Source organism: Rhea americana, unplaced genomic scaffold (assembly GCF_003343005.1).
Source record: "Rhea americana isolate MKP2758 unplaced genomic scaffold, rheAme1 scaffold_453, whole genome shotgun sequence".
Lineage (NCBI taxonomy): Eukaryota > Metazoa > Chordata > Aves > Rheiformes > Rheidae > Rhea > Rhea americana.
In genome coordinates, this window is record NW_028186594.1 from 61,532 (window position 1) to 86,161 (window position 24,630).

At 40.8% G+C, this 24,630-nt stretch overlaps 1 protein-coding gene across 2 annotated transcripts in view; it reads left to right on the top strand.

The window, feature by feature from the left end:
* Positions 1-24,630, top strand: part of NSF (N-ethylmaleimide sensitive factor, vesicle fusing ATPase) — an 81,353-nt gene that overhangs the window by 447 nt on the left and 56,276 nt on the right. The window contains exons 1-4 of one of the 2 annotated variants that reach the window (XM_085316161.1): positions 13,632-13,656; positions 13,922-14,007; positions 20,722-20,821; positions 22,806-22,845. In XM_085316161.1, coding sequence (XP_085172287.1) covers positions 13,925-14,007; positions 20,722-20,821; positions 22,806-22,845 — 223 coding nt within the window. In that variant the 5' untranslated portion in view covers positions 13,632-13,656; positions 13,922-13,924. Of the gene's footprint in view, positions 1-13,631; positions 13,657-13,921; positions 14,008-20,721; positions 20,822-22,805; positions 22,846-24,630 lie in introns of those variants that run through there. The other variant, XM_085316162.1, reaches the window with a different exon arrangement.

A 24,630-nucleotide genomic window follows, 5' to 3' on the forward strand; every position in this document is an offset into this window, starting at 1 on the left:
TGTGGGACAGGATTTTAGGGTCTCCTAAGGGTGCTGTGAGGCTGAAGTGACCCCTTGGTGGTGTGGGACAGGATTTTAGGGTCTCCTAGGGGTGCTGTGAGGCTGGAGTGACCCCTTGGTGGTGTGGGGCAGGATTTGGGGGTCTCCTAGGGGGGCTGTGTGGCTTGGTGACCGCTTGGTGGTGTGGGGCAGGATTTTAGGGTCTCCTAGGGGTGCTGTGAGGCTGGGGTGACCCCTTGGTGGTATGGGGCAGGATTTGGGGGTCTCCTAAGAGTACTGTGTGGCTTGGTGACCCCTTGGTGGTGTGGGGCAGGAGTGTAGAGGCTGGGAAGCACCATGAACCCCTGGTGACTCTCAGCCCTGTGGGCAACCGCCAAGCAACAACCTTTTAAAGACTAGGAGAAGGCAGAAAATAGCAGTTTATAGCCCTGCTGTGGTGCCAGTCTGAGCAGTGTTGCATTAAAACACASGTTAAGGACTTTGCAGTGTTCTATCCTGCTCATATGTTTTAAAAAATCCCTTATTACTAACTGCTTAGATAAAACCTGCAAGTGGCCTAAAGACTTYAAAATTGTAAAGGAACAATCTCATTGTCAAATCACCTTTTTTTCTGGCATCTCATATATCCTCTTTTCTTAGGTCCGATCTTAAAGTGCTGCGACTTGCAGCTAAGATTGCTGCTTCTCTTTGCTCTGAGCTCAGTCCTGCTTTGCCAGCCTGCTTGTGAAAGTCAAATTGTTCATTACTCTCTGCTTCAGAATGAAATATTCTGCCTTCGCCAAAGCAATGCAGTGATTAAGATCTTGGAGAATAGGTTTTGTCATGGTGTGTCACGTTCTGCTGTGTATCTGGTAGATACAGTGGTGGATGGTGCAATGGTCTGTTGCCAGATATAGCATGGAGGTTAGAGTGGTGGTGAGAAATTTGGCCCAGTGATAGCTATGCGTCACGGGTGGAGAGACCTGGTGGAGTGCCACCTCTGAGATGCTGTTGATTAATTGGGCARAGGAATTGCATGTCATGCTGCCTGTCTCTTTTAAGAGCTTTTYTTCTGTCTGCTCCTAGTGGTCTCACTTTCTCTCTTGCACCTTTCTTCTTCACCTTACCCTTTGCTAAGCTGGTTCAACCAGTTGAGCCAGGAGAAATCTTGCTTTTTTGACTATTTTTTCCAGCTTTCTGTAATTGAAGGGTCTCAGTGCTTTCATTAGTGGTAAGATCATCTTGACTGTAATGAACGTCATCCTGAAACTGTGGCTCCCTCTGACCTAAACTGATCTGTCTGCCATGGTCTTGCCCCTGTTGCCTTGCTCACCTGGACTTGCGCTAAGCCCTTTCAGCATTCTAGGTTGGCAGAGAACTACCTAGGGAGTTTGAAAGTTAGTTTTCACTTGCCTCAGTGTGCTGAAAAGGCCTAGTGAATGGTGTGAGAAGCTGGAGGGTGGTGGCTGAGGATGTGGGAGGGTGGGAGAAACATCTGTCCGAACTTTTTCCTGCTACTGTGAGCTGTTTCTGGACTTTTCAGTTTCGAAGAATGGTAGGTGCTTAATTCCCACGTAATCCAGCAAGCGAAGTGCAATGATGCTTAGTTGTTGTCAAGTTCATTCATTGTCAAGTGTTTTATGAATTATCTATAAATATATAATTGCTTAAGTTGCAGAATTATCAGATTATTTAATGCTGAGAGTTCTTAAGCAAGAGTGTTTTACATCACTTTGTGAGCTTGGTCCAGTCATGCATTATGCCAAATGTTGCTAACGTAAATTAATAAGCAAGCTGTCTGCTGCCTCCAGCTTGCATGTGGGATAGCACTGAATCTGAAAAGGATGTGGAGGTCATYGCAAACAAGCAACAGCATACGTTTCTGTTGTGACACTGTGATCCTTGTCTGTATTGTGATCTTTGTCTGTATATATAAGGAATAGTGGGTAGGCGGATGGAGGTGTGTGATATCTCTAGATACAACAGGTGAGTCTAATACTGGAACACTGATGATGTTCTCTTTTCAGCATTTTAAGAATGCTTAAACCTAGAGAGTGTGTAGAGTAAGCTTCAGTGACTACTTGTGGCCTGAAAAAATGTCCTACAATGAACTTTACAGCTCAGTCTCTTTTTTTTAGACCTATGTGATTTGATTTGTATATGAGTGCTTTTACAGAGATAAATTAACGGCTTTCCTGGAGTAGAAGAGAGACATAATCTTTAAACTTCTAGTAATATTTTAAAATAATTTAGAGAAATGCTAGGTCAAATATTATTAATTGTCCAGTGCTGTTTCAGCTGTGTTACTCTGCTCCCTTAATTGCACTGACTTTCCTCAGTCGCAAGGGAGAGACTGTGATTAACAGTGATTGAAGTTTACAGGAGAAACAGCTCATGACTATTAGAAATAATRGCTGATTCTGATACAATTTGTTCCGTATCTCCCTCTGTGCATGGTAAACAGTAGGTACACTAAACAGAGCATCAAGGCTTGCCAAGACATTAGTCACTTTGCAGCAGAAGAAGATATGGTGTAGGCCTGTCTAGCTGTGTCTGTAATTGAGTTGCAGTCTCCTTGCACTGTGCCTGGACTTCTGGAAGTCCGGACTGGGGGCTCTCTGTAACTAGCTTGTTTGAACCCCATTAGGAACTGGTCCTCAAAGGAATGTAGAAAGGCCAGGTGAGGTCTTAGTTTGTGGCACATTTAGAGGCATCACTGCCTTTGTTCCAGCCAGTGTCAAGCTGTTGATCCAGAATGAGCTACATTTCTGCTTCTGTCTGCACTAGSGTGAAGAGCTATGTAGCTGAATGGTGTAGGAAATGAAATAGGGCTTTATGGTTGCAGTTTTACTCTTCTAAGTTGGCAGCAGGTCTTCAAAGGGGAAATTGTGCATGCTGAATGTTGATTTGATAGAGTGGAAGCTGGTGGGCATCACCTGTACAAGACTAGTGCTTCTTTTTAAGGAATTTTCAAATTATACAATAGCTGTAACTTGTGTAGCCCAACTATTTTATTTTATTTTATTTTATTTTATTTTATTTTATTTTATTTTATTTTATTTTATTTTATTTTATTTTATTTTATTTTATTTTATTTTATTTTATTTTATTTTTTATTTTCATTAAATAAAGCATTAGCAGGTAAGAGAAGAGGGGAATTCCATGGCACAGTGGCAGGAAGCATTAGCCTTTTCCCTTCGCAGAAGGGATTCCTATCTATATAATTAGAAATGATTTTGATTTCACTTGATTTCTAGTAGATGTTAGTTTACCTTGCAGAACTGTGCCATAACTCCTCTGGAAGAGCCTGTGGCTTGAACAGAAGATGTAGTATAGACATCTGTTGAAATGAAGTGTCAAATGGAAAGACTGTAACAGTTGCGGAAATTGGTGYGAGAGGCAGATTGTCTCCCTCTGTGCTAGGTGATGCTGAAGACATTGCTGGACTAGCACACGCTCTCTTCCTTGTACCGCTTGCAGTCAATCACAAGATGGTTTTAAATTGGGCATTCTGGTAGAAGCTTTGCAATAATTCAAGGGTGGTTTTTATGTTCATTTGTAAAGCTATAAAGTCTGATTTCTYCCTGTTTCTGCCTTCGTAAGGAGTCAGTCTTCGTAGATGCAGGTGTCATCAGGCAACTAGCAACACATTTGTGAATCAACTTTCTCCTTTCTTGTAGTGTCCTTCTATCATCACTTATTTCTTCCAGTATTTCCTAACATGTAATACAGAGAAATAATTTTTTGGCAGTCCTTTCTGGGAGTGGGAGAGAATTCTAAATCTGAATCTCTGAATCTGAGATCACTTCTGCAGCTATGCACCTGTCTTGTGAAATCGCCCCCAATATACTTGTATACTTCTTATAGGACTTCTGCTTTGCAAAAACCYATTTGAGATTATTCAGGGTAAAATTCTGACAGCCATGTGATTATTTAAATTTTGCCTTTCTCTTAGGTGTGGGATATCTGACTTTGTCGTCTTTGATTAATTTGTTGTTGCAGATGCCACAGCAGAAATAGTTTTATTTGAAGCCAGTTAATTTTAGTAAATTTTAACTGAGTTAAAGTTTATTACCTACTACCAACAGAACTGTCCCACTTTAAGAACACTCAGTGTTGAGAGTGACCTTTGCAAACAAGATCTTTAAAAGCATAAATGTTCTGTGATTCCCAGTTGAATTTGATTCTTGGTGAATCTCCATGCAAGCAAGATGTTGCTGAAGAGATGTATCCTGGAAATCTTTGCCAGTTAATGTCTTCTGTGCCTGCAAAAAAATGTTTACTGGAGTGTTTTACTTATAAGAGTAACCTAAGGTTCTCTTTTAATTTTAAATGCTTTTAGTGTAGTGAATTCTGAGTGTGRTTGGGACTGTTGCCTCTGAAACTTCACCGTCAAGTGTCAGGAATACCTCTGCTGGCGCTGAAATGAAGAGCCACAGCACTTCCAAGCTGACTAGTCTCCTTCAGTGAGAGGGATAGGGAAGCTGGAGAATATGGTGCAAAAAGGCTTGTTCTCATGAGGCYTGTTTATCTCGTCAGTTGGCCAGGTTTATTGCTCTTCCTTTTCCTTCAAAACTAGCTGCGGAAGAGCAAGAGGGAGAGCAGCGAGAGAGAGAGGCTTTAAGAGACCTCTTTAGCTGTTCTGGGTCTTTTCTCAAAGTGTAGGTCTGCAGTGTATAACCAAGGAGTGGGTTATGAGTCACATCGTGGTCCTCTGTGTGCCAGCCCTGAGGAACCCCCAGAGGTCAATTGTCTCCTCTTAGCATAAGGAATGCAGCAAGAATTGATTTTTGTGTTAGGTATGTGAGGGAGAGCAGGTGTATGTTAACCTGTATGTTAGAAAAGCGCAGTTAGGTATCACAGAAGTGGTCCATTTCTCTCCTCCTTCTCSGGATGGTTTCTTGATTTGGCAGGAAGTGTGAAGACACCATTTGTGGCTGTTCAGCTACTGCGTGTGCTGATACCAGGGATGCTTTTCTCAGTCTTACTCTGTTAATATTTAGCTTAACTAGTCAACATTGAATCTTACATTGTCTTAAAAATGGACACGTGCWTCGCATGGTGTTGCAGAAACAGTGYGTTTCCAATGCTTATATCTAGAAGGACAACGCAATAGGGAGATGTCMGCACTGCCTCTCCCATCTCTGATTTGGGGGTGCTGATATCTCTCACCTCTTTTCTCCCCATGGGCAGGACAGAATGACTTCCCTGTGTTAAAGACTTGCCTTCTCTGGCCAGGTACTAGGAGACGTCTGTAAAATTCAAATACTCCTTTGGAGGATCATTTAAAGTGTGAATTTCTATATCACAGCAGTACAGTCTCCGTTCCTATCCTCTACGTCCTGTACCCTAGAGCACAGAGGCTGTGCGGGAGTAGAAGATCCTGTTGATTAGGAGATGAACTAGTTGGAAATTTGGAGTAAGTTTGTGCTGTCATAACACCAGCTCTGTCCAAGTCCAGAGAAAACTATCCTATAGAAAACAGGTATTCAGTTTTTTGCTATATTGCCCATCAGGCAGGACATGGTTTTCCATGGCCATAAAATTATCTTTGAKTCCTTTCTTCACCTGAAGTGATACAAAAAGCCTGAGAACTCAAAAATAGATGTCCTATGGCAGGCCTTGATCCTTTTCTGATCCATATGGGATTACACATAATAGCATGAGAGAGGGGACAAACTTTGGGAAGTCCTGGTGTGCTGACTGGCAGCTTACCGCTGAAGAATAGTAATGGTAATGATCTTGATAACTGAAGTATCTTTTGAGGGAGAAGGTGGAGAGTGTAGTCTCTACACGATGCAGTCATTTGCTAGGCGTATCTGTCTGGACACTGCCTCAAAGGGGGGATGTTCTCTGGCAGAGACTTGATTTTTGTGAATAGCTTAACTTCCAGGAGTTGGAGAGTTGTGTTGGAGAAGATCTATGAACAGAAAAAAAATATAAGCAAGGAATTTTGCCACTAAGATTAATGGAAAAGCACAGTCTCCCGTTACTCTCAATTTGGGCCAATGGATACCACTGCTTGTTATATGAAGGCTGACAGCTTCAGATGCTGTCTTGCCCTGCCCCAGCACTGGTATGTTCTTTGCTATGTATGAATGTGAGCTGCTCAGTTCAGAAAGGTCAAATATTTGAGGCATAAAAAGATGTAACGCTTCTCTTCAGTCCCCTGAGATGCAAATAAAGAAGGGATCCTCTGTTAAAAATACTTGAATAAGTTATACCATAAAGCTGAAGCAAGTTATGTGCTTTTTCTATGAAACCTGCAAGGTAGTAGATCTTAAATACAAGCTGCTTTTAACTAGGTAGCGTTTAGCACAGTAGTCAKTGTCCTGGGGAAGTTAGTACTAGATCTGGTCCATTACTGTTGTGGCATAGCAGCATCTCAGGCTTTGACAAGGCATATTCCAAGCTTAAGGCAGTATTTTAGCTCTTGTCCTATTGCTGTTGGGTAACTTTTCTAAATAAATGGGAAGAAATTTGTATCCAGTAGGTGTCCTGACAGCTATTGTGTCAAAATCCTATGACTCGCATCGTAGGCTGGAATCTTAGATAAGGTTATGCAGTGTTTTGTTCTGTTCAGGCTTTTTAAAAGAGGCTGAGATGAAACATGATAAATCACAGTTCCCTGTAATTAAATTGTAGGTTTTCCTGCCTTGCAGAAGAAATCAGAGGTAACATCAACTCCAAAAATAATGTGTTAATTACAAATGCATGTATTCTGGGCTGTTATTGCTTAACTGGAATGTAGGGTTGATGTTCATGTTAAACTGCCAGGAAACAGCTTTCTRATTATATGGCACAGCAGTACAGGTATACTTGCAGTCATCACTTTACTGACAATATTATAAAGAAGTATGGAGAAGGGCATCTTTGCTGGACAGAACAAGCCATTTAATTAGATCATAGATGCTATGTTGGTGGCTCATAGAATTTCTCCTTTAACACACTTAATTCTTCTGGGCTTTTGTATCAGATGAACCTTTTAGTCAGTGATACTACCTTGGTTTTATGAGCGGACCTTGCTTGCACTTATATGAAGTTCTGGCCATTTGAAATTGGCTGTTGTCTTACTCTTCCAGCATTTCTTACTTGAGGATGTGCTTATTTTACTCATTGTAATTGTTAACAAGAAATCTAGCAATGACTAGGTGGTAAATTAAACCAGCTATTCATTAGCTCAGAAAGAAATCTGATTGAATTTGAGTTAGAATTGCTTGAGTTAAGTCTTGGAATTGTAAATTGTGTTTCTGCTGACATCAAAAAATAATGGAAATAGTGCAACCAAATCCCCAAGTTGACATACTTGTCCTTAACAGCTCAAGGTAAAATAGCAGTAAAGTTGCAAAACTCCTATTGTAGAACTGAATTCATTGGACTGTGAACTTTGCAGACAAAGCATAAGCAGCAGCTACCACCCTGTAAAAACATATATGCTCTGATAGCTAAGACAGGCACTTCTGTCATAATAAAATGGCTTTYACTTGCTAAGGTGGAAGTAATGTCTAGATCACTGCCCAGGCAGGGAGAACACGTCCTGCTGTTACCTAAAGATAATGAAAAATGTGGTGAACTTCAGCATATATCATGTATAATGAATTGCCCTTGAAAGCTAGTTGGCTTTAACTAACTGTTGCTAACTCCTATTAACAATTAGGCTTGATCTGGTTTGCTTTATGTTGATCACTATTTGCTTTATGTTGATCACTATGTTTGTTATCAGATGAGAAAGTGAAAGCCACTGTTGTGCTGCAGGTACGAATCAATGAGAAGAAGAACGTTCTGCAGTCCGTTTCCAGCCTGGGATGGTTCAGATAGTGGTGAGGTGACCTTTTCCCTCTCCTGTGMTGTAAGCTGCTTCAGCCTCTGCGTTGGCCGATAGCTGGCGTATACATGGAGTAGCCACGTTCACCTTGGTGCCTCCTTGATTGCTTTAGAAAGCACAGGGAGGTGATCCGTACCAGTGGAAGCTTCACGCTCGGGGGCAGTGGGAAGGAGGTGTGCATCTCATCCACCGTTCTTCTCTGGAGTCTGTATTGAGGCCATCTGGGTGTTGGCTTACTCAAAGCACCTTGGGGCTTAGCAAGAATTCTGAATATTAATCCTGAGACTTTTAACTTTCCTAATGCAAGCATTCCCCTTTTAACAGGAGAAAAGAATTGATGTTCATGATCTTGTTATGTATAGAGAACGCAACTACTTCCAAATCAGAATAAAAGCTTCTAGCAAAGTAATCCAGAAGGAYGAGTGGAGCAGATGGAAAGGGCGGTCCTGAGCAGACACTCCAGGTTGCTTGTCCTGGGGGACTGTGCTTAACCTGCTGGGCTCAGCAAGGCTCTGAATGATCATAGATTTGAAGAGGAAACCTGTTTTGCCAAGATTGTTATTTCTGAAAAGTTATTTGTGGGTGCTCGGCCTTTTCTTGCACAAGCAGCACTGCAGAGCTCCTCAAGTTTTATTAGATTTTTTTTTCCCACATGTCCAGAAAAACCTTTTTGCAGACTAGTAACTTCTTTAGAACATTTATTTATTTATTTATTTAAATTTTAGAAACAGAGAAATTAGGACATCTGCTGTTGCTGAGTCGTTTCCCTGTTGTAGGCACCATGTACCATCTCTTTCATAATCTTACGGAACAACATCTTTAAAGGAATTTTGATTTTTGTCTGTATTGTTTCCCACTAGAGAGGCTAGCACAGTGCTGGCTTCCTCTGTTGGTTAGGAACCCTTTCTTAACTGCTAGTCGAAACTTAGCTGTGATAATGTTGCTATTATTTTATACCTGTCCTTTATATTTTGTCCTTTAGCTCAGCGTTGTTTTTCCTCTCTCCTATTTAGCTTCATGGTACGTGTGCCTATTTAAAGAGAAAGTAGTCATAATCCTCTTTGGGCTTTTCTGTGCTGGTTTATCTCCTYCCAGGCTATTACTGACCCAGCTCTGCTTCAACTCATCTTTCTAGGTGCTAATATTTCTAGGTCTGTGCAGCAAGCTGTGGACATCTGTGGTTTTAATATTCATCTCCTCTCTGTTCTTTTTTTCAAATATTTTGCACTTGATCCATTGGGTCTTTTAGTACGAGCTATATCAGGCAAAGCTTCAGGCGTGTCTGTTTTGCGTCAGGACTGTATTTTTGGATAACGTTGTAGGGTCTACATAGCATCCTCTCAGTTACTCTTCAGGTCTCCTCTAGTGGCAAAATTCTTCTTCCTTTTAAAATTTGATAAACTATTATTTGCAGACTTCTAGTGGTGAATGAGCATCTGACTTGTAGCACCTTTGCCCGGGTCAGCTGTGCTACCAAAGAAAACACAAGGCAGGTGGGCGTCTGCTGAATCTCTAGTAAATAAGGACTAATTTTTCTTCCCTATGACAACTCGTCCACAGATTCTTTGTTGCCCTCTTCTCTGGACTGGAGACTCAAAGGTATTTTGGTGCCTAACAGCTGTTATAGTAGAGGTTGGATATCTCTTGAGATGGTGATCCCCACTCCTATACAGCTGACTGTGGGGTTTACAGAGGAAACTTCAGTTTCTAATACCCAGAGTTGTGTGTCATGTTTCTGAACAGTTGTTTGCCAACAACTGCATAACAGAAATCTGTCTATCTGTCTAKCTATACACACACACACGCGCATATATCTACAGGAACATGTATTTATATATGCGTGTATGCATATTACATAAGAAAAGATTTTAACTATGTAAAGCTTTAACAGTATTTGTCATATACAAGGAACAGTGCAGAGAACAAAACCTGCCTCTGCTTTGAAAGCTGTTTCCTAATCTCTTCGGTAGGATTAGGAAATCAAATGAGTTAAGCTCTCCTGTGTCAAATGAGGAGCATCTTTGCCTAAGCATTTGATATTTTAGCTCTTTTATTCAGTAACAACTGACAGGTAGTAGTGCACTTCTATTATGTGCCACCAACGTATCTCCTGCGGAGTCTGAGTAATGGGAAACATGTTTTCCTTTAACTTCTTCTATCATYAGTCTTAACAATTCGCAAATATTAACCATATTTTTTTATACTATATACTCACACATACTTCTGTTATATGGAATATTCCAGAGGTTTTATTGTTCGTTCTCTCCCCAGCCTTGTTCAAAACGGCAGTGATTTGCTGATGCTTAGGATACTTATCTTGAAATCCAGAAAGAGAAAAGATGTTTTTTATATATGTATGAAAATACCTGAATAACTTAGCATAGTCTTCTGTGTCAAAGCAATTGAGATYTTCCAAATGCAAGGATAGTTCGGTTTCATTTTTTTCAGGAGAGGGAAACTAGAATCCATGCAACTCCGAATGTTTCTGAAAGATCGGACGTTATGGTATTTATTTCTGTTATGAAGCTATTCTTTGGGGTAACTGAAAGATGCCTTGTAAAAGTGAACTATAACAGTGTGATTGAGCCTACTGCCATTGGGTTTTCATATTTAGCATCAGCTTGGTAGTAGAGGACTGTTACTGCTTTGTCGTAAATCTGAAGGTGAGGTCCTTCGTTTGTCTTACAGCATGAGATCTCYCACTGCATCATGCGCTCTCATTTTTCTCTTGGTGAACAGAAGGAATRTTGGAGTAGACTTCTGTGTAGACAAGGATTTAATAACAGGTGCTGCATGACAGTAGATAGTTGATGAATGCCTTTAGCTGAAGATACTTTAGAAATGCAGGACTGTCTTAGATGTGGCATCTCCTCCCTTCAAGTTGGCTGTCCCTGGCATCTCCTTCTTGTACAATACCAGTACACCAACTGGAGGCAATGAAGACTTCTTTTGCTCTCTTAAGCCTAACAGGTCTACGTTGTGGGCATAGCAGTAACTGCAACCTCTGAAGATGCACATGGGTCACCTTTAAACTGGTGCTGGCAGCAGTGTGACTGAAGCAGRTGGCATTTACTGTCAGCTGCAGGATCTGCTCTAGTGACTTGATAGAGCGGAGCTTTTAGTTGCCTTGACTAGTTGCTAGCAGTAACCTACTAGCTAGCTCAAAATTAGCTTGTGTACACATACCTGAAGCTTTCTTTGAAATACTCTTGAGGCTTTTGCTTCCTCTCTTTCCTGACATTTGGTGTGCAAGGGTAGGAAATGGGAGTGTTGGATGRCAGAGTGGAAAGAGGTTGCAGGCTTCAGAGTCCTTGTGCTGGTGACCTGGCGAGCTGGAACCCAAAGTGCAAGACCACTTTAAGCTTGGTAGTACTGTCACCCTGGCCAGTGACAGGCCTTTAGACTCCAGTGGCTCATGTTACAGTACTAGACTACTGCATTTATGCCTGAAAACTTACCCAGGAGCAGCCAACGCCGCCATCCTCACTRTGACAGCTCAGCTGATAGACATGCTTGTATCCTGTGAGCTGCAGTGCTGGGGATATGAGCACTGGAGAGAGGGAAGGTAAGAGTAAACGCTCCCCTCTGCTGCAGGTTGCCTGCAGTTCACTAGAACAGTGTGTTCCTCCTTCATCTCTGGGCGCTTCCTACCTAAAGTATCATCTTTTACCTGACTATGTTTTCCCAAATTGTCCCTGTACACTCGCAAAAACCTGCTTGACATCGAATGACATCCTTTCTTTGTGCGAGCTGTATTCTTTTAAAAACATTTCTGTACACTGATAATGCATTGAGGCTTTAAAAATGGCCTTAAAACTTGGGGAAGGCATATATTTGAGAGCTGGGAGCTGAAATGTTGGATATTGCTAAGAGAAAAATGGGCTTCTGCCAAAAGCCCCAGCAGGAGAAGGCGCTGTATGGGCTACAGGATGGCTAGCACAATCTGTACTGATACTGCTGCAGAAACAGCTACGTTATTTCGTGTGTCGAATAACCAAGGACATTTCCCCACACAGATATCACGTTGAAGAACTCGCAGAAGGAACACTTTGTGCTGGATTTGAAGTGCATTCCTTTATATTTATGCCTTTCCTTAAAGCAAAACTCGTACATTCCCGAATGTGGACCAGCGCTGAATGGTAACTTTTGCCAGGTGCTTCCTACTACATGTAGGTAGCAGTTTGTCAGCGAGGATTAAAAATGCATTCGAGGACTGGTGCTGTAAAAACCTTTAATCCATGGGTCCTGTGGACAGAATTTTCTCCAGAAATATCTCATCTAATGCGTTTAGCAGGATGTGCTCTTTTAGAAAATAGTCCCATAATGACTGAAAGGAAAAATTCTAACATGGTGACATGGTGAATGCTTTTTTCTTTATATATATATATATATATATATTTATTTTTTTTAATTGAATGTCAAAAGCCTGAAAAGGCAACTAATATTTTTCGGAAGCCTAGTGAAGTCCATGATTTTTTATGATGGAAATATTTAAGTCTCTACTTACACTTCAGATGCAAATAGTTAAAACTTTCAAGGCTGCAGAACAGCATCCTTTTCTGTTGGCAGACTTGTGAAGGGCAGCTGGCTTAATTCAATCATTCAGTAAAATTATGTATTAGTCTTTCTGTAAATAGTAAGTATTCTAGTAAAAATTACATTAATGCATAAAAAGTTGTAGAGCACACGTGCTTAAATCTATGTAGGGATGAATTTTCTGATTCTTTTCTCAAATAGCCCAAAGGGATAGGGGGAAAAAGATTGAAAAGGATGTTACTCATGGGAAATTATCCAGATGTGTGTGTTAGGATCAGTGCTTTTCCTCCTCTTGTTGCTGGGATTTTGGGGTGTCTTKATAAAATACATTTTGAATTGATTGTTAGAAACTCTCAGTCAGTGTCAACCTATTGCTGTTACCGTGGCTGCAAATCTGTATCGGACAAATAAAATAGTTATGCTTTGACTCTGAAAATAGCATCCCCAGGGTTCACGTTTAGTTTTTCTCTGAATTAAACTTGTTCAGTTTACCRCTGGCGATAGAAACATTTCACCTTTTCCATTCTTTTTTCCTCTTCTAGAGGCATTTTGAGCCCATGTAGAAGGCTGAGGTTTTTCTCTTCCGTGTCCCTCCTCTGTAATTCTTGAGGCTTTTGCTGCTTTATGCTGGGTGCTCCCTTGTAATGAGGAGAGGGGCGGCCTGGGCTGAGTGTTGGTGTTTAGTTATTTTAGCTGCTGACAGCAGAGGAAAAATCTGAACAGATATTCTTGAAATAGGACTGCTCCTCTGACTCCAAAGCTGCTTTTCTGTCAAATCTTCAACACTCCAATGATAGAGACACTGATTTTTCTTTCTTTTTAAAGACTACTTTGTTTCAGTAATTTTTTTTGAGAGTGATAGGATAAAATTGACTGTTGAACTTAATTTTCTTGTCTATTTGCTGATCCATAATGATCTAGTCTCCTATAAGATAGGAAAGATTATGTGCTCAAATTTCAGTTTTCTGAGTACATCTTCAGACTGGCGCAGAAATATTCTGTTGCAGTCTGTTATTYACGCTATTGTGTGAGGGAAGAGGGAAGAAAGGTAACATCTTTATTTGACCCTTTTCTCTCCRTGTGGTCTTTCTCTAATTCAGCACAGCAATGCGAGGCAGAGTTACCCAGGGCAGTAGTACGATGGGTCTGTTGCCAGGCCACTTGCTTTAACAGCTTTCAGAAAGTCCCAACTGTTGTTGGAAAGAAATGCCTTGCAGTGAATGACTCGTGTTGGCATCGTAGCATGTTGCTGGATACAGGGAACATCAGGATCCATCAGCAAGATGGCAACACTTGTCTTGCAGTTTTTTTCCCAGGTAATTTTTAGGTATTTTTTCCCAATCTAGACTTACAAAATACAGAGATTTTTGGATACAAATGTCTGACAATTAGAAGCATCTGGAGAAAGCGTGAAGGGAGATAGAAGGTTGTCAATGATGGTAAACTATGCTCTGAGAGTGTATCAATACTGATGAGACCTGTTTGTGTTTCATGGATCTAAAAAAGTTCTAAGACTTGGAGGCTGAAGGAAAAATCAWGTTTTATTTGATAATTTCCCTTCCCTCTCTTTCTCTCTCCTAGTCTATGCAAGCAGCGAGGTGTCCCACAGATGAACTATCATTAACAAACTGTGCTGTGGTGAATGAGAAGGACTTCCAATCTGGACAGTAAGTATAAGCTGTTCTTTCACCTTTTAACCAAAAAAAGCAAAAACATGTTTTCAAAGTTTGGCTGGAAATGAGGTGGAATTTCTGATTTGGGAAGGTGAATGCAGTAGGTTAATTAACAAAATTCTTGTAGTTTTGTATCTTTAGAGATGAAAACTTTGCGTGTGCTTCTTTCTCAGAACTGGATATACTCTAAAATGATAGATTTTCTTTCTTTCTTTTCTTTTTTTTTCTTTTCTCTGATGCATTTCTATCTTGGGAACTGGAGCTTATAATTATTTTAATGAAGGACTTCAGGCTCTTTCTTTTTTGTTCCTGTTACCTAGTTAGAATATTTGAGCTAGTGGGTTATTTTCAAATAGATTTTTATGATTTAACTGTGTTACTAGGGCCGTCTTCTCACTTCCCCATCATGTTGGAATACTCTGCAGACTCAGTGAAAACTCTGTCTTGTTGTTTTCCAGCATAACACCAATAGGTGAAGACAACCAGAAAGTGAGCACMACAGTTTGGATACTCTAATCACGATTTTGTGTGATGAATAGAAGCTGATTCTGGGCTTTATTTTTGTTAGAAAGGTAGAGAACACATTAATTTTTCAACCCAGCCTATGCAGAAGCACATTTTATTTTAAAACAAACAGACAAAAAAACCCCTCAGTTTTCTTGCTTTGTTGCAATAATAAGGTGGCTTGTAGACAGAAATAATTGGTTTCAACAGAATGTATCACATGCGACAGAAGGCTGAAGAAGGGAAACAGTATTTAACAAAAGGTTTTGAATGATAAGCATAGGGCCTTGGGTCACCTAAGCATACGACACCTGGCCCGGATGAATTTTGCTAAGGATGGAGAACAGAATGTCTCTGAATGGCAGGGAAGAAGGCAGCAGAGGCGTTTGAAGACTTGCCTGGCTTTGTGCTCTCGGCCTGCTGCGCTGCTACCCTGGAGASCTCCTGCGCTGCGGGGAGCTGTCCCATCCGCTTGCAGTGATTGACTGAACTCTGATTTCACAACCTCACCTTTAGTGTAAAAAAAACAGCAAAACTTTTACAGCCAGAAGTAGGCAAAAGTGCCTACTTGGACAGGGCAAGTGTTCTGGTCAATTATGTATATATATATWTTTTTTTCCCCTAAATGGATTTTTATCAAAGTAATTGGCTTTATAAAAAGGATCCAAATTGAGTGTTTTACCTAAACCGTTAGCTCCTGCATTTTACAAATGTTAATTTCTTGAAATACGAATGTCCTGAAGGGACCCAGCTTCTAGACCTGCAGCATCCAACTGCTTTTCTTTCACTCTATAAATGAGAACCCTCTTTCGCTGCATTTATGGAAATGTGCAGGAAGCAATATCCTCAGACTTGCTTGTTAAGCAGGCTGGCCATGATTCTGGCTGTACTGATTCTCCCTGAGAGCCCTGCCTATTTCTAGAAATTGGGGCTTACAAAGAAAGCAGCATATGTTTGGCTGTGAACAGATGCTATAAATTGCTTTGCAAATTACAAGACTAGAGTACAGAAAAACATCTCGATATTCAGCTACTCCTGAAAGATGTAGTCATTCTGCTGCATTGCAGATATACTGAGCAAGACCRTCCTTATGATCTGCTGCAGTAAGTTGCACGCAGTCAGCTGTTTTGGCTTCTGCTACCTTAACCATGACTGGATGCACAGAAGATTTTTGGTAACAACTACATAAAGGACTTTGCTTTAATGCTTTCATTTGGTGCTCATTGGCCTGGAGCTGGGAGTTTGACCTTGGATCAGTGAAGTGACTTATCCCCAAGATGCCACTGTAGATCTTTTCATGCTTCATTTTTCTGTATCCTGCAGGTTAGACAAGTATGAGTCATAATTTTGTGATGCGTAAGTTCATGGGATGCAGTGCATTATTTTAGACACAGTGTTGATTTATTAAGTGTTAAGGTCTTATGTCTCTGTGCATATTTCTACCCTGAGGACTCTCAAAATATTTAGGAAGGAGAAACATGTTGAAAGCAAACAGATAGAGTGAAAGGGTCAGCAGTCTAGGAGGAAACCAGGTAGGGTATCTGAGGAGCAATCTTTTTCTGCTGAGAACTGATCGATAATTCCTGTCTTTTATATGGGAGGACCATCCCGCTTATCTCATGGCAGTTTAGTTATCTGAAGAGCCCCTGAGAAACTTTGCTGAATAATCCACATGCGTTTCTGAAAGGTGTACAAAGGAAATCAATGCCTGTATTATTCAAATGCTTATTGGGACTTTCACACAAATGTGTAAGATATCCTCTCCCTTACAAAAGCTATGCTCTCTCTTCACTAATGTAAAAATTGTAACAGATCAATATTACCTGTTATAGCTTCTGTTGGCTTGCTCAACCTGGTCAGCAGAGTTAACTAGCTGTCAGGGTCCTGGGCCTTGCCTGGAGCTCTTTTAAAAATTAGCATCACACTACATTTTGGTGTTGATGGTTTTAGGCAAGGCTTTACACATGAATTAGTATATCAGTAGTTTCATCCTTCAGGGTTCTTGGGATATATTTGGTGCTGGTGACTCATTGCTCCTTTTATTAATTTATAAGCAGAAGCTAGTGTTAATGAGGTTGAGACTTCCCYGTGTGTCTCCATGAACTCCTCAAGCTCATTCCAGGTGAACATCAATGCAGTTTTAATTTTTCCTGCCATCGCCTTCATTTTGAATGTTTTTCTTAATATCTTAGTTGCAACCTGTGGGAAGCTGTCTGCTCCTGCTGTCTGTGAGAGAGATGTGCTGTTATTCTTACATGCCTTTTGCAGATTTTTCTCAAAGAACCTGTCAGGATTTGACCTTTTCCATTCTTCTTATTTGGCTATAGATTTCTTTCAGAAAGCTGAACTTTTTTCTTTCTTTTTCTTTCTTTTTTCTTTCTTTCTTTTTTTCCCCTTCTGCTGGCATCCCTTGGCCTACTGCTGGGCTGTATTAGCTTTCGGGCCTTCTGGAAGTGTTTTTGATGAATGATACACTCCAGTATAATACTGTTAATTTCTCTGCCAAATCTTTGTGAAGACTGTTGTTTCTTTTATAATTTTTTTTTAAACCTGTGTTTTGCTTCTTTGAAATGAAACCCATCAATAGTGGAGTTCCTTTCTTCCTGCATGGATTTTGAATTGTGTAAGCTGCAGTCACCGTTATGTTTTGAGCTGAGTTCAGTGTGCTGTTCAGGACCTGTCCCTGTCTTAAGAAGTTTTAATGTTGCATTTTATGCTGTCTTGTGAACAACTTTTAGTAGAGTATTATTTGTCATGAAATGTATTTATCAGTGAGATATTCCTATAGCACAGCCAGAGCTTGTATAGTGCTTATAGGCACGTTTGCCTAATACTCTTCAGCATGATACCTTGTTTTCCAATTAGCTGTTTATTAATGTGAACTTAAACTATCCAGGCTGATATTTTCTATGCTGTAAACCTCCTCATTCCAGTCCCTGCTCCCAGGACAGCTTCTGTGTTTTATCTAAGAATACATTTAAAATGAAACAGTGCTTAGACTAACATTCAGTTTTGGGTGGGCCAAATCCTTTGCCTCCCTGAAAAGGTTAATTACACTTTTTAAGCTTCTGTGGGCTCCAGAGGTGCCCTAACCCTCAAAACGGTGGAATTTCAGGCAAACCTGGGTGTCTGGCATTTCCTGCTGGTTAGAGGTAGATGGTACATACTAAACATGCAGGTTATTTCAGGTGTTCTTCAAACTGAATCACAGAGTGGCTGAGATTGGAGTAGCTATTGGAAGGGACCTCTAGAGATTTAGTCCACTCCCCTGCTCAAGGCATTGTCATTTAGAGCAGGTTGCTCAGGACTGTGTCTGATCAGGTTTTGAACAGACTGCCCAGGGAGGTCGTGGAGTTTCTGCCCTTGGGTGTATTCAAATGTTCAACCACTCTCACAAGAAAAAAACAGTGGTTTCTTATGTTCAAATGGAATTTCCTGTGATTCCATTTGTGCTCGTTATCTGTTGTGCTGTTACTGGATACCACTCAGAAGAGCCTGGCTCCATCTTCTTTATTGCCCTCCATCAGATGTTTATGCACAGTGGTAAGATGCCTCCGGACCCTTTTTGCTCCAGGCTAAACAGTCTCAGCTCTCTTAGACACTCCCCATGTGAGAGATACTCCAGTCCCTTTATCATCTTTGTGGCCCTTCGCTGGAGTCACTCCAGGATATCTGTGTTTTCTTGTAGTGGGGAGTCCAGAACTGGACACAGCACTCCAAATGTGGTCTCACCAGTGCTGAGCGGAGGGGAAGCATCACCTCCCTCGTGCTGCTGGCAACGCTCTTCTTAATGCAGCTCTGGATACTGCTGACTGTCTTTGCCACGAGGGCATGCTGTTGGATCATGTTCAACCGAGTGTCCACTAGGCTCCCCCCCCAGCTCTTTTTTACAGGGCAGTTTTCAAGCCTTTCCAGCTGGTTGGACCTGCAAGCTGGTAATGGTGTGTGGGGTTATTCTTCCTCAGGTGAAGGACTTGGCATTTCCCATTGTTGAACCTCAAGAGGTTCCTGTCTGCTCATCTCTCCAGCCTGTTGAGGTCCTTCTCAAAGGCAGCACAATCATCCGGTGCATCAGCTATTCCTTTGAGTTTTGTGTTGACTGCAGACTTGCTGAGACATTTAGTCTCATCATCCAAATCCTTAATGAAGAGGCTAAACAGTATGGGCTCTAGTATGGACACCTGGGGTACACCAATTAACATCTGGCCTCCAGCTGTATGTTTTGCAGTTCAGCTACTTTTCAGTCTACTTCACTATCTATTTATCTATTCTGTATTTCATTGTTTTGTGTGTAAGGATGTAGTGGGAGACGATGTTGAAAACCTTGCTCACGTTGAGATAAACAGAATCCAGTGCTCTCCCCTCATCCATTTAGCTGCGTGTTTCACTGTAGAAGGCTCTTAGATTGGACAGACATGATTTTCTCCTATGTAAAGCCATGCTGACTGCTCCTGGTCACCTTCTTGTCTTAAATATATTTGGAAATGGCTTCCAGGATTATTTGCTCCTTCACGTTCCTAGGGATGGCAGTGAGGCTGACCAGCTTGCAGTTCTCTGGATCCTCGTTCTTGAAGATAGGAGTGACATTTGATTTTTTCCAGTCCTCACAAACCTCCTCTGATTGCCTTGAAATTTCCGTTAAATGCGTTGATCTCCCCATGTAGTGTGTTTAGGGAGACAAACCGCTTAGAACAGGTTTCTGGGGCAGGCGATGGAAAAAGAGGGCTACATATCCCTACAGTTGGGGCCTTAAGCAGTTAATGGATGATTTAAGGCCAGAACAAGTGAAGAATTAAATCACCTGTCCGCCTGTCAGAGAAAGCATATATCTCTGTGCGATATGTTTAAAATGCTTTCTTACCCTGCTGTGCCATCAAGCACTAACAGTTCCTGGAGGAGTTTTGAAGGTTTTCCTGTATGTTTGGGCTAAAGCTAGTGATGTCTAGTCTTTCTGGTTATGCCAGCCACACGTTTCCTCTAGTCTCAAAGGGCCATATGTTCTTTCCAACCATGTTGCTGAAATTATTATGCGTACACACTTTAGTCAATGTATGTGTATGCAGCAGATCGACTTTTGGATCGTGCTGGATTTACAGTTCATATGCAAATGAAAATATACTGAGCATATGTGCATGTATTACATTCACTCCAAGGGAGGGAGCATGGCCAGGAGTGTGGGCTTTGACTGTTAGAGTAATTCATCTAGCCCTCACTTTCTAGCTGTGGAAAAGAGAGTTGGTGAGAGGTGGATCCACAGGTCACATGAATTGGTGGCCACTTATGTCATATGGATAGTTAAACTACAGGCAGTTGCAAAGAGCAAGGTGATGTCAAACATGATTCTACCATCACCACTGTTACTGGTGCACACAAATCCCATCTTTCTTTTATTTTACTTTCTTAAGCCAACAAGAAGTCTGCGTATCACATGACAAGAATATCATGCGTAACCTTAAGATAAATTTGAGCAGCTTCTGAGTCTCTTTTTTCCTTACAGCATAGTTTTTGAGTGTGACAGGCAGCCACATGCAGTTGCTGCTGTTGTGGCTGTTTCTGACTATTGGCACTGTTCTGTTTTGGTTGTGTTCCCCCTCTTCAGGTCCTATGCAAGTTCAACAGGATCTGTTCATCACTAGCAAACAGGATGGTAGGCCTCGCTGCCTTATGTGATCTTGCTTCTCATACAGGAATTCTTTCTCTTTTCTTTTTTTTCTCTATGACCAAATTTATGAACAGCATACTATGATCCTTTTATAGGTGTTGCATCTCTTTCATACTAAAATCTCAAGTGAGTTAAATTACTTGGACTTTGATAAAAACGTTTTTGCCCCGGTGTTAGAAGCTTGAGCTGTGAAGCTGGTGTTGGTTTAAGATATGGCAACCTTGATCTTTTTTGGTTATAGTATGGTTCTGTCATGTTTTTATAATGCAATTCCTGAAATAAAGGTGGTGATTTTAAATAACATGTATTAGTACAATGTCTCATTGCTGAGCTTTGAGATCATGTTACATCGCTGAAGATAGTGGACTCCTGTGGAAGACTGATGTCCACTTGAATCATAGTGTAGATTTAAAGCATTTTTTTTCCCCTGTTATAGGGCCAGAATGTAAACTGGCTTGTTTCTCTAGAACTTTTACAGCACTGGGAGCAATTTGAAATCCTTCTAGGTTTACTTTGAAGTAAAATGCTGTTCTCTCTTCTAGACATGTCGTTGTGAAGACTTCTCCCAACCACAAATACGTTTTCACGCTGAGAACTCATTCCTCAGTTGTTCCTGGCAACATCGCATTCAGCTTGCCACAGGTACTGTCTGGTTTAACTTACTGTTTTGCTGTGGAATAACTAAAATCTCTTTTGAGATCAGGATTGATGATAACTATCCTAATTGATGGGAGATGCCTGAGTAAAGGATACTGCAAAATTGATTCTGACATCAGCAGTTCATGGAGACATGTACTATAGCTGAAGCAAACTTTCTTTTATTCCTTTGATCTTTTTGAGCTCATATAAACTATAAAAGATTTAATTTAACCTTTCTAAAAAACAAGCAACAAACTCTTCTAAAAAGAAAAGCCTGGGTAATACCTGTTTTGTTGTCAGTTGTTGTTGTCCTCTATTCTCTCTTGGCTTAAAAGGAGTTTCTTTCCTGTATTGCTCTTTCAAAGACCTGCAGGAAATGTTATTGATTGTGTGCAGTCATTGCTTGTATTTCCAGATAACAAGTGCAGTGAAATGCATAAAATAGGTTTAACTTGTCTCCTCTTTCTTAGTTTATTAAATCAAGTTATTTCATTTTAAATGATGGTTGGAATTGATGCAATTGTAGAAAAATGAACCGGATAACATGTAGCCTTTAACTGACATATACAGTGAGTTACGTAATTAAAAACAGCAACAATCATGGTAACCAATTTAATGCTTTCATACTTTCCTGCTAATAACTGATCTAGAAGCTAAGTCTTCATGCTGCAAGCACAAGACTTTTTTCTACAACAGATGACTTGGACTAGGCCCAAGAACTAGTTTTTGCTTTTTGACATGTTGTTCAAATTCAAATTTGCCCGGATGAGTGGGTGAATAGAACGTTGCCATATGTCCAGTTATGATTTATGATGCCAAAAGTGAAAAACAGTTATCAGTATAAGATATTTGAATCACAGGATTAAAGTAGGTGAGTTCATGATCTAGGGTTGACTTTTGTAGATTCCAGTAGTTATTGCAGCTCTGGGAAATACTTCTACTAAGGTTTGAGATAGTTTGCTTATGGGATAGTTATGTGACTATGAGAGTAAATTTGCTGGTGGGTGAATGCTTTATTTAAGTGTTCTTGATGCTGGGATTTAGATTTCCAGTATTTCCTGAAGTCTTTGACCACAACCAGCATTATACAAAATATATATTTATGTCAAGTCCTATCACGTTATCATGGACAGTCATGTAGTGGACGTTTTAGATTGCAAGAGTTCTAATAACTTCTGTTCTGCATTGCTTATCATTACTACCATCATTCTGTAATAACCTTGCTCTTAGCCTTAAAGACCAAAAGCTGTTTATATACTGCAGAGAATGAAAGACCAAGGATGGTGCAGTGATGGCAAAGGAATTTGAGGGGAGGCAGTAAATTGGAAGAGTTCTTGCTAGTTCTCCAGAAAATTTTTAATTATTTTAAGTTACATTGCTTCACATTGTAACAAATTCCTACAATCAGTTTTTACATATAAGCTTTTAAAATGATTGTGGAGTGCAGAGCAGCCTTTCCTGCCTATTGCATGATATCTTATGCGATCAGCCCCTGAGCTTGATTAGAAAATGAACAGAATGGCCAAAAAACATCCAGTATGGCAACATCTGTTACAGAGATGGTGGAGTGATCAATGACGTGAATTTTGTCTTGTGAGATCTGCATTAATGAACATAACCCCCATCTTTGCCGTTAGATGTGGCCTGTCATTCCAGAATTGATTGCTGAATTATCAGATGTTGAACATGAAGTGTCATGACAATACTTTGAGCAACCTGATGTAAAGTTGATGTTAGCCCTGCTTTGAGTGGGGAGTTGAACAGGATGACCTCCTGAGGTCAGAGAATGGAATTATTTGTACAAATGGTTCCTTTATTTTGACTTATTTCCTGGCAATTTGGGGGTTTTTGTAAGATCTTACTCTGCCGTTTTTGGTATTTAAGCTTCTGATGGAGGGGCCTTTTTTTCTAAATGAGGCTGTTGACTCTTGAGTGGACATTTCTACTGAAAAAGAGGCTTTCTGAAGCTTTTGTCTTGTTTTTGCAGCGGAAATGGGCTGGACTTTCCATTGGACAAGAGATAGATGGTAAGTCAGACAGCAGCATGATCATGACATATGTTTATAAAAGCTAATTCCCGTGTTTCTGGGCTGAAGTGAAGCTGAAATGGAAAATTCAACATCCTCAACCCTTCTTCAGGTACTGTAGGGCCCTTGTTAGTGAAAGACAGTTGCTCTCCTGCCTGAATGCTTCCTGTTTCTTAGCATTTACAGGTCTGGGTGGAGGTGTTATGACTGTTATCTTCAGACATCTATCCATATAAAAGCTCTATTTGGAACATCAGTGTTCACATGCAGATGTGGATATTTAACATGTATCTTGAATGGTCTATCCTTGTGGTTTTGGAGAACACCCATCAGCTAACAGAAAAATGCTATTGTAATTGAGGATTTTACTGGGATTCTAAACTTTGATCATTGAAAATGGAACGCTTTTAATGATAGAGGATGTTAAAAGCCAGCAAATCTACTGTGGATCGCTGGGATGATGAACTTTGTGAATAGCACTGATGTTTTCACTGAAAAGTGTTTAAGAAAATGCCTCCAGATCATCACTGTATGAATACAGCCTCAGAAGATGCTGGTGAATGTCTTTAACATTAGTGCTGAACATGTTGCGTTATAGGAAGGTATCACCTTGTGTGGGAAAGCACTTCTGCTTGCCTGTTAAAGCACTCCATCAAGTGGCGTATTTCTCATGTAAAAAGTCATCTTAATGTTGTTGTTTGCACGTGTTCATTTATTATCTCTCCTGCCTTCCCCCTTTTTAACCCGCGCTATTACAGGAATGTGGGAGGCATGAGTATTTGCAGCCAGTCAGTGTTGAGGTTGGCATTTACCCTGTGTGCTCTCTGCGGCGTTTCCTGACCAGGAGGCTGCAGAATTGAAACCTCTGTATGTAGTTCTTGTACGTTCAGCTGCTTCACTAATCAAATGCCTTTCCAGTTGAAAGGTCAAAGGTACTTCACAACGTAAGAAATATAAATTAGTCTATGAGAATATTAAAAAACTCAGCTGCTAGATGTAGTTGGGCTTCTTAAAAAGCGGAGGAAGTCTCCTCATACAGGTTACACTTAAACATGCTACCCACAGACCAGTATCATAGACAAATGCCATTGAGAGCCCTAAGTCAATTCTCCGCCCTCTGATTTTTGGATCTGTTTGGTGCATGATTGATACTTTCTTGGTGTCTCATTGTGTTGGATGCTCATCTCTTGGACATACCAGGCATAGCAAAGCTGAAGTCTATAGCTTTTTGCTCTCATTTACCTCCCCGCTTTTAAGCAAGATCTTCCCCCATTAAGGGGCAAATGGTCTTCTGATTTGGGACACTGTAAGAGTGGTATTCACCAGAGGTGAAGGATTCTGCAGTGTGATGAAGCGGAAGCGATGCCATCTAGAGTTTGCACAAGCTGAAGATTCATATTCCAAAGTTTAGGTTTTAATGGGGCCTTGACAGGCTTTCTGCCAGTGGTCAAAGAGGAGACTGACTGACATCTCTTAACCTGCATGCTGTATCTTTCGTTTACATGGGCTGTCTGTCACATTTACATGTGGTTTGTGAAAGACTGGGATCACTGTCAGCTTTCGGTGCTACTCTTTGGTCTGTCTGCAGCTTCTGAATTATTAACCAAACTCCTGGCAGCAGCTGATGTTGTAGGAAGTTCTCCATGTTCTTTATAACAGCTGATCAAGATAAGGGACGATCTTTCATCAGGAATTACCTGCATCTTAATGGAGGCAGCAATCTCATCCTTGACAAGGTTATTGTGATGAGACTTGCTCAAGTGGTTGTCTGGCTCAGGGTTGTTG